The 10665-nt window shown below is 44.7% G+C and overlaps 1 protein-coding gene across 1 annotated transcript in view; it reads left to right on the forward strand.

The window, feature by feature from the left end:
- The window catches only part of KIAA1210 (KIAA1210 ortholog), a 33463-nt gene extending 23061 nt beyond the window's left edge, over positions 1–10402 (forward strand). The window contains 5 exon segments of the mRNA XM_067722683.1: positions 1233–1341; positions 3305–5893; positions 7053–7216; positions 8671–8773; positions 10218–10402. Coding sequence (XP_067578784.1) covers positions 1233–1341; positions 3305–5893; positions 7053–7216; positions 8671–8773; positions 10218–10402 — 3150 coding nt within the window.
- Positions 10403–10665: the final 263 nt, after the last annotated feature.

Genomic DNA, 10665 nt, shown 5'->3' on the forward strand with positions numbered 1-10665 from the left:
AGCCTAGGAGGGCGTTCTGGTGGCCCTGAGAGAATCTCCTTGGTTTGGTGTCAAGCAGAGGCTGATCAATTGCTATGCACTAAATCCTGTATGTGCATGATCGCCTGGAAACCTCACCACAAACCTGGAAGACAGGGAATGTTGGCTAAGGGAAACTTAGCGTGACTCTTCTTTCTGACTTTCTTCCTTCTGCCTAATTGAGGAAAGGCCTGGGTAGCGCTCTCTAACAAGGCCAGGACATCTACTTCTTCCTTGTGACTCTCTCCCTGACACATGGATGAATACAAAAGAGTCCAGGAACATTTATGACACAGAGGCTGCTGCCACTGGCTCCCTGCTTTGGAATCTCTTAGGTCTGCAAGTCCCACAGGAGGTTTGCCCTTATCCTTAATTTATAGATGCGGACAGAGATTTAGAAAATAATTTGCCCAAGATCACACAGAGAGTAAATGATGGAGCAAAGACCTGAATCCAGGTCTATCTGACCTCATTCACTCAAAAGTAAATAATTTTGAGCTGTGTCTGTTTACATAGGCACTTCGAGTAGGAGCATAAAGAGTTGTATGTTTGCCTTTAGATGTATATCACAAAGGCTTACGCAAAGCTAATTACAGACACTGTTCAGTGCAGTGCAACTCTGACATTTCCAAAGCTGCACTGTCATTACCTGAAAACCTTGATTATACTAAACCAATTTCACCCCCTTCAGTGTGAGGGCTGAGCCCTTCATCTTTTTCTCTCTTCCTTCCTAACCAAACCCCAATCCTTTTTCTTCTTTTGAGCTAGAAAGATATAATTCGTGCTTTCATTAAATCCCCTGAAAAGAAGCCAAACAGGACTTGAATGTGGCTCCCAGGTCTGGTGAAGCAAATTTAAGAATTCCAGTGTTGCCAAGAGTATGATTGTTGTCAGGCCCAGCAACCCCATTTTCAGATTTATGGCCTTGCAGTGTGGGTCAGTGGTTTCTGGGGTGTTTTCTAGAGTTCCCTGCAGCATATCACTCAGAGATCAGAAACCTCAAATCTAGGTGAAGCACTTCTAATAGGTAAAATGATCACCAGGTTATGGACGCCATTGGAAATAATTTCCATTGTGAATTGTATTATTATGCTTCCAACAGAGCCATTTGGATAGTAAGGACTTTTTTCCTGATGCTTTTTTCTTCAGCAACCATTCAGGGGTGGGTTCAGAGCACTTAAGTTTGATTCAAGCTCTTTCTTTCCCTCTTTTAGGCAAAACCAAAGCAGGCGAAGCCACGCCTTCCACTGGCTTCTGAAGAAGAGAAAAGCACAACCGAAGGGAAAGAAGCTGACCAAAAGAGGCCGAAAAAAGACAGTATAGGTTGGCATATCTTCACCCTCACCCAGAAACATGTCCTCAAGCTTACCGGCATGATGCTATGTGACAGGAACCCAGGCCTGCTGTTGTGGTCCTCAGAGAGCTTTCAGTTTAAGATGCATACTAATGTGGTCCAAGTTTATCCATCTAAACTGCCCAATTAATACAGTTGCCACTTGTGTGAGATTTAGGTAAAGGGCCATACCTGGATTCCTATTGTACCTAAATGAATTTCCAACCAGAGAGGTGTTTTAGGTTTGTTTGTGTGTTTAATTCTATGTCTAATGTACATGCTGAGTTCCTCCGTGAGCCCAGATATCTGAGGGCAGCCAGTGATTTCCCCTTCAGCATTCCCCCTCAGCAACAGAACCAGACAATAATAACAGAACTGGTGAAAAAGACCCTGGTTTTTTAAAGTTGCTTTTCTCTTCCAGTAGAGAGAAAAGGTCTTGTGTTAACAGTGAGACCAGTTCCCATATCCATGGGCAAAGAGGGCTTGGGAAGCTGCAGACAGATGTCCTTGGCGGCCAACACCCATCAAATCCCCAAACAACAAATACCACTGGAGTGAAAACCTGTGTGTGTGTGTGTGTGTGTGTGTGTGTGTGTGTGTGTGTGTTAGCTCCAGCTGATGGCAATCTAATTTCAGGCAATACTTGATAAACCAAAATTCCTGTTCCACAAATTAAGTCAAACAGCTCTTTCATATTTTTTCCACAAAGGATTTCACATGTGGGTTCAAAGGCAGGATATCCCTAAATACGTTTTCCCATGAAAAGAAACAAAACCACAAAACTCTTCTGCATAACAACAACAAAACAAGAAATTAAATGAGTAATTTCTTTTGCTTTCTTTTTATCCTCTTTTCATATTTAATTAATTAATTAATTAATTAATTTTTGCAGTACGCGGGCCTCTCACTGTTGTGGCCTCTCCCGTTGCGGAGCCCAGGCTTCCGACATCCAGGTTCAGCGGCCATGGCTCACGGGCCCAGCAGCTCCGCAGCATGTGGGATCTTCCCGGACCGGGGCACGAACCCGCGTCCCCTGCATCGGCAGGCGGACTCTCAACAACTGCGCCACCAGGGAAGCCCTCATATTTATTTTTAATAGCTGTCACTTTTACACACAGAGGATAATACTTATTCAGTGTCCATGAGGGCAGATACTTTGGTTTTCCATGTCATGGGAGTGGTTTGGAGTACAGCACCCCATGCTCAACACTGTACGCTGGATGTGAAACCACTAGATGGAGCTAGGGACCAGTGGATGATGAGGGAGGGGAGGCCCCCGAGGGCCCTCCCACCTGGGGATTAAAATAAGTTCCTTAGTAAAAGTACTAGAGAGGAGAGGAGCAGTCTGTAGAACTGCTGCCTTGTGCTCGACCTGAAGCCTGTGGACCGATGCAGTTGTTAAGGCTTTCCAAGAATGGCTTTGCATGTATATTACATCAGATTATTTTAATAAAGAGAGTTGAAAGCAGAAGAAATGGGGGGCCATAATCCTACCTTCCAGATAACCCCTGTTGACACCTTTCTAAAAAATAAAGCAATACCTGCACATTATATAAAAATTAAGTAGAATTAAGTAGAAAATAGAAATACTAAGTAGGAAGTAGAATTTCCCTTCACCCTGCCCCAGTCAGTTTCCTAAAAGGTAATCGTTGTTACAAGTTCAAAAATTGCCTTTTGCTGTGTCTCACATCTAATGGTGGAACAGAGTATTGATATAATGGTGATGTGCCGACCTTGGAATCAGTTCATAAAACCGGATTTCACTTTGATTTAAAAATTTCCCACCACAGAAGGCTAATAGTGACCAAGTTGTTCCCTGTGTTCTGAATAGCTACTTCTCCATGCTAGGGAATTCAATAGCAAATAGGTACCCATTGGGCCAGGGAGGAGTATTCTTATCTTACAGAATCAAAAGTACACATCTTTCCTTTTCCTTACTTCTATTTGGTACAGGTGCCTCAGGCTGGGAACAGAGAAACAAAACTGGGATTTATGAACAGAAGACAAGAGATCCGGCTGCAAACAGAGATGCCGCTGAGAGCCAGGGCTACCCATTTCTAGCGGCATACAGAAGACAGTGTGGAAGGAGAGGCTCAAGTACTTTGGAAAGAAGTGAGCATGAATCCAAAGGAAGAAGCTTTAAAGCATCCAGTCTAGCACTTGACCTAGGTAATGGAGCTTGGTTCCCACCTGCCGGTAAGACTGCCAGGGACTTCCGTTCCTGGAACCTGCCCTTGGTGAAGCAAGTCATGGAGCAGCCCCCGACGGCACGAACAGAAAGCGCTACTCCTCAGGAGCTGCTTTCAGATAAAGATGACATGAGAAGGAGCAATGCCGGTATAGATTTTGAACGCAGAAAAGCACCAGCATCACAGCCCATACCTGGAGACATGGAAGAGTCCACGGTTAGTGGTGAGGATGGGGCTTCTGGAGCCGAGAAGACAGAAGCCAGAGCCGCTCTTTTACCCGTGGTGGGAAGCCCTTCTACAACCCGAGATATTTTCTCAGCGTTTACGGATCCTTCTGATAGCCAGTCAGAAGAGGAAGAAGCGTCCATCTTTGATTTGAAAAGTGTCCAATTTAAAATGAAGTCAGCTCAAGATACCTACAAAGAAAAGTCTCCTGGAAACGTTCTCCAGGCCTTTACCGCAAGCACTTCAGATAGCTTGCTGAGAGCTTCGGTAGAGGGAGGTATTTCTGCAGAGAGGCTGCCTCCCAGAAGCCTTTCCCTGTCCTCGGGGGAGCTGAAAGCTGAAGCCATTGCCGCAGAGGGTACTTTAGAGGCTGACAGTGGTTCTGAGCAGCAGCTGGCTCTTGGATATCTTTTCCAGCCCTCCAAGAAGCACAGAAACGAACAAGAAGACTTCCCAGAATCAGAAAGTTCAGCTGCGGGAGTGAGCGGTCCTGAGCAGCAGCAGGTTCCTAGGCGGTGGGCTCCTAGATATTCTTCCCGTGCCTCGGGGAAGCCAGAAGTGGAAGCCGTCTTTTCGTGTTACGAGAGTGCTTCCAAAGAGGGGAGTGGCTTTGGGCAGCAGCGGGCTCCCAGGCACTCTCTCCAGCCTTTGAGGAAGTCCAAAGATGGCCAAGAAGTCTTTGCAGAATCCGGTTTTGCTGTGCAAATGACCGGTTCTGATGAGCAGCTGGCTCCCAGATGCGCTTCCCAGACTTTGGGGAGGCCCAAAGACCAAAAAGATGTCTCCTGGGCTTCAAAGAACGTACCTGGAGTGTGGGGTGCTTCTGTGCAGCAGATGCCTCCCAGGCGCCCTTTCCAGTCCTGGGTGGGCCCTACATCCGAGCAACAAGCCTCTGCAGGTCCAGAGAGCGCTGCTGTGGAGTGGGGCTTTTCCACGGAGGCGCGGCCTCCCAGAGTGACTTCTCAGGCCCAGAGGAGACCAGTAGTGAAACAACCAATCTCTGCAGGTCCAGAGAGTGTCGACACTGAAGGGGATGCTTCTACCAAGCTGCTGCCTTCCAAACATTCCCAGGCCACTGTGAGACCTAAACTCCAGCAAATGTCAAGTTATGAGGGTGCTGCTGTTGAGGTGGGCATTTCTGGGGGGTCACTGCCTCCCAAATATCCTGCCCAGAGGGTTAACAAGTTTAAAGTTGAGGAAATGTCCTCACGTCTAGAGAGCATGGCAGTTGAAGAAGGCATATCTAAGGAATCGGTGCTTCCCAATCATCTTTTCCAGTTGTTCATGAAGTTTATGGTACAGCATATCTTTTCAGAGATCCCTTCTACTGAGGAGGGAATCCATGTGGATCCTCTGTTTTCAAATCAACCTTCCAAACCCTTGTCGAGGCCTGAAGTCGAGCACCAAGTTTTCTCAGGCTACGAGGGGACCGATGTTGAGGGAGGCATTTTTTTGAAGCAGCTGCCTGCGAAAAGCCCTTTACCGTGCTTGGGGAGGCCCGAAGGCCTGCAGGAAGTCTTCTCACGTTCAGAGAGCACTCCTGTAAAGTGCAGTAGTTCTAAAGAGCAGCCGCCTTGCAGACACCCTGGCCAAGCCGAAGATGAGGCTGAATTTCAGCCACAGACTTTTGCAACAGGCCCAGTGAGTGCAACTGTGGAGTGGAGAGGCTCGGAGGAGCACCTGCCTCCCAGACACCCTTTTCAGGCTCCTGCAGCCCCTGAACACCAGCAACAGGTTTATTCAAGTCCCATGAGAGCTGCTGCTGAGGGAAGCATGTTGGAGAGCGATCCTAGCTGCTGGTCCCTACCGAGAGACCCAGCTTCTGCAAACAAAACCAAGAAACACAGCCAAGACTCTGAAGACCTCACTAAGAACGTCCCGATTCCTGCTACCAAAACTGTGACGTTCACCGATGCTCCTGTCTGGCAAACATCCACTTCTTGGGGCACCTACTCTAAGGAGGAAGTTCTTGAGAGTGGTGATCAAGGTAACAGACATTCAAATTTATCCACCAATCGGGCTGTTGTTGAAAACATTTTTGGAGTCCAACTGAGAAAAACCTCTTCCTCATAGAAGTATAAGGGTGAGAAAAGAGATTTTACCAAGCTTCCTTCTGTTTCCCAAAGGGGTCCCCTCTGGACATTTGTCCACATTCTGTAATGGACACATAACCGTCTCCCCATCCCTCTTTCCCCGTGCACCTTACATGTAGATGGAGTTTATGCTTTTCTCAAAATACCGTTACGTGGATGCTCTCCTCGGCACCATGTAGATTTTAAAAGCCGGCTCATTAATAGAGCACTATGTTCAGACCCTCAGCTTGAAATCTTAATCTACTGTAAATGTTTGTGCTTACACAGCTTCTTAACTCACCTGAAATGTCCAAGAATCCAGAGCTAGGTGATTTCTTGAGCATTTATGGCTCTCAAAGCCTTTGTACCTTCAGACTCATCATCACACAGTCTTGTACGTGCCTATAACCGTATCCATTTAACCACACACTTGCATTAGAGACCACGAAGTAACAAATGCAATAAGATTTTCCTTGGAGTTAGAGAAATGACATCAGTGACCTAAGCGTCTGGCCTCCTAGGAATTTTCCCAGCCCACCTGGCAACCATTGTCCTACCCTGAAATGGGGATAGGAAGAGGGATGGACAAGGGAGGCAAAGGGACCAGTAAGAGGATGGTTTGCAAACTTTGAAGTACAGCTTCTTATCTACTCAAGGAACTCCTGCCTTGCCAAGTTGTGGGGAGGGCACAAAAGAAGGGGGCCCTTCTCTATATGTTATCTTTTTATTTTCATTTGGCAGTTAACAAGGATCCCCATTTGGGACATTATTGTGGGTAGGTCCCAGCCAGTCTCAAGACCCTGCCTGCCTCACTTTATTTATTTATTTTTAAAATAAATTTATTTATTTAATTTATTTATTTTTGGCTGCGTTGGGGGGTCCTCGTTGCGGTGCGCGGGCTTATCACTGTGGTGGCTTCTCGTTGCGGAGCACGGGCTCTAGGCGCGTGGGCTTCAGTAGTTGTGGTTCGCGGGCTCTAGAGCACAGGCTTCAGTAGTTGTGGCACGTGGGCTTCAGTAGTTGTGGCTCGCGAGTTCCGGAGCACAGGCTCAGTAGTTGTGGTGCATGGGCTTAGTTGCTCCGCGGCATGTGGGATCTTCCCAGACCAGGGCTCAAACCCGTGTCCCCTGCATCGGAAGGGGAACTCTCAACCACTGCGCCACCAGGGAAGCCCCTGCCTCACTTTAGTTCTAACTTCTTTCATTCCTTTCTCAGGTAAAGCTCCTGGTCGACAGTCAGATCATGCCACCTCAGAGCCAGCTTGGATAACCATGATAAACCAGAGGCAGGAGAGTCTCCAGGCCAACATTCCTGTGAAAGAGCCAGAAACCAAGAATAGAGCTGGAGCCGAGGCTGAGACTAAGGAACCTAGATATGGGGTAGGACCTGGAACAGCCCACAAAACACTCCAAAAGGGTGCTGGAGCCAACTGGTTAAGCTTACAATGGGAACTTTCCCAGACATGCAGCTCCCCAGCTCTTTGGATGTGTTAGGCAAGGGAAGGGAACTCTTTGGGGGAAAAGACTTGCTTTGTACTCATAGAAATGTGCTCCACTTTATGTTCTTAAAGCATTTGTGAAAAGTAATGAATACGAGAAGATTCTGTAAATCAAATCCTGCCCTAAATATTCTAGAGCAGGATTCCATGAAATTGGTTGAGAAATAAGTAGTTATTAAAAATCCCCAAAGGTCACCACTGGGGTGAGAGTTGAGGAACTATTCTTACAGATATTTTAGGCCTATAAATATGTATATGTATTTAAGAAAATATAAATGGAATTAAACTATACATATTATTTTTCACTTATTTTATTTCTGGGCACCTTTCCATATCAGTACATAATGATTTAACTTCATGTAAATAAAGGTAGTGTTTGGTGTTTGGGTTTCCATATATTGATTTGGTTTGGTCTGGCATCTCCCTATAGGTTAAAAGAGGAGTTATGTGATGGACTAGGCTAATGCTACCACATGTGGATCAGGCATGCTGGGATGATGCCTTGCTTCCAATGTCCCATTTTCAATGTCTTTGGAAGTTTTAGAATGAGAACCCCTCTTGTCAAAACTACATAAAACTGACTCAAGAAAACTCAATGAAATTTACATATCGAGATGTCTAAGTTCCTATACTTTTTTAGGTGCTTACTGAATTTGTTGTGGGATCATGTGAAAATCTGTTTAACTCTTTGCTTTAAAGATCTTTTCATTTCATTATTAGGATTTTTAAGGGAGCAGGGTCATACAGGGGGCAAAGTCCACCTTGGTTAAAGCTTTGTCAGAGGGAAATACACTAGGGTATATGAACTAATTAATTTAGACCAGTTGTGGAGAGGTTAATTTGAAAAGCTTAAACTGTACAATTTTGAAAAGACCTATTGTTATATCACTTTGTAATGCAAGGAGCGCACATCAGATGTAAATAGGTTTTGTTCCATAGAAATCTATGGAACTCAAGTCAGTTAACTGATAAGGTTTGTTTGTGACCACCGCATTTCTGTTAGCTTTCTGTTAAGTGCTGGTAAAGTCCTAGAGAAGACGTTGTTGTCAAGTTACATAATTCTCTTGTTAACCTGTTTACATTGTTTGTATGATTAGACAGCCTTTTCTCCCAGCTCAGAAAGGTGATAAAGTTGAGCCAGCTTAGATTTTGTGAACCTAAATTCTGAACCAAGGTGCTTTCTGTGCTATTTCTTTCCTTATCTCTCTCTTTCCTTTTGATTAATGTTGAACTTATAATACCCAGGACAGGACTTGCACCTTGTGATCTGAATAAGTAATTTGCTGTTTTCATGTCAGGACTTACAAGCTTTCTGTTTTCGTTTTTGTATTAAAGAGAACTGGCCTTGCAGATGAAAACCAACCGAGGAGTGTTTTCACTTCTGATGTTAACAGACAGGAGAAGATGGCACTGAAGCCACCGAAGTCTACCAGAGCAGGTAAAAAACACACCCCCAACCCCCCACTCCCAAAATAGCCCTGGCAGAAGTTGTGAAACTTTTGCAATTTCAGACAATACATGTCTCTTCCCCCAAATCAGCTTATGATTCTCTCATGGTTCTTCCATTAGATACAGATATTAGCTTGTTTTAGGAAAATCCAATTATTATGACTAAGTCAGTCCAATGTATAATTTTCAGAGGGTCTTACAGTCTTTTACCCCATCGAGGAAGCTGTATCGGAACAAAATTGTGATCACTCACTGGAACTTTCCTGTGGCTGGTATTCAAGAGGAAAGAACCAAGCCACTTTCTAGTCCATAGCAAAATGGTATTTTCTCACCTTCTACATTCCCAGGGAAACTGTGGAAAGTAATCCACTATAAATGCCCAATGGTATTGAATTGTTTTTTAACTATTTAGAAGGCTTGTTTCAGCCCCTCTGTATTCTGAGCAGAGGTATGAGAGGTGGGGAAATGTTGAAAGCTGAAACAAACACTGTGCTGTGATAGAATAGAATGGGGTCTCGTCAGTAGAGTCATGTGCCAGAGGGATTTTTTTTTTCAGAAGGAGCAGGGGGAGGGGAGGATAGATTTATATTGAGTCATCTTTGTTCTCTGCCTCAGTCCGCCTCATGAAGAAATTAAACTAGGAATTAGGAACCCACCATCTGGCCATGATACAGCAGCACTTGACCTGCTTATAGCTGTGAATATTCTCATGGGCACAGTAATCCAACTCTCACTGTGCATTAGGATCACCTGATGTACTTTTTAAAAATTACAGATGGCCCTGGATCCATTGCTAGAGATTCTAATTCAATTAGTTCAGGAAATAGCATGTGCATTTGTATTTTTAAAAAGAGCCCTAGGGGGTTCTAATGTGTGGCCAGGGTTGAGAACCACTGGTTGAGTCTAAGCCACTAAGTCAATCAACCGTAAAGCAGGATGAGGGAAGGAGTAGAACTGGGGAATAGTGAAGTAGGCTGCTAGGTAGGAGTAGTTGATATAATGTTATTTAGCATATAGACTTTTACAGGGTGTATCTATTGAGTCATCAACAATCATTTCATACAGCATAATGGATTGGCAAAACGAAAACAATATTACCTAATATGAAATTTTAAAAACTGGACAGATACCATACAACATGTTTCCTCTCTGATCTCAATTCAAAAGGGTAAGACAATCCAATAATAACCACCCAAAGATTGGCATTTATAGCTGTAGGTATCTTCTCTCAGGCCTTCCCATGTCAGGCCCCTGTGGCTCTAGCCATATTGATGTTACCCTTTTCACATACCACCCTATGGCATTGCCCATGCACTGACTTTTAGAAGCCAGAGGAAACCTGAAAGGAGGAAAATTTTTACTGCATCCCATAAACATACTTCAGTATCTCTGGGGCTTCTTAACTGCTTGTGTGTTATTTGCTATGGTTCCAGTAGGATTCGAAGATGAGAAGATATTTCAAGTACCTTCTACGGAAGAAGAAACCAGAAGGTTTTCAACTCTCCCAGCCGTGCTACAACAGCCGGCTGAGCCGGCTGAGCCGGATGAGCCAGTCTGGTTCTCCCTGGCCAAGAAGAAAGCCAAAGCATGGAGCCGGGTAGAAGAAGCCACGCAATAAATAGCTCCTGGGTGGAGTATCAGCATTTTAAATGATAATTGCCAATAGCTGTATTAATGTCACGTAGTGAATTATTTACCGTAATCATTTTTATTACGCATAAGAGCCTTAAAAGGGGAATTAAAGCTAATAATTATTTGAATGAAACAGATGCCATGAATGCCTAACCTTCAGTACAGTCACTGCCAGCATCTGAAAACCCAGCTTTTCCTCTATAAAAACTATGTAAAATGTAAAACAGAAAGATAGATCAATGGAACAGG

This window comes from Pseudorca crassidens, chromosome X, assembly GCF_039906515.1.
Source record: "Pseudorca crassidens isolate mPseCra1 chromosome X, mPseCra1.hap1, whole genome shotgun sequence".
Lineage (NCBI taxonomy): Eukaryota > Metazoa > Chordata > Mammalia > Artiodactyla > Delphinidae > Pseudorca > Pseudorca crassidens.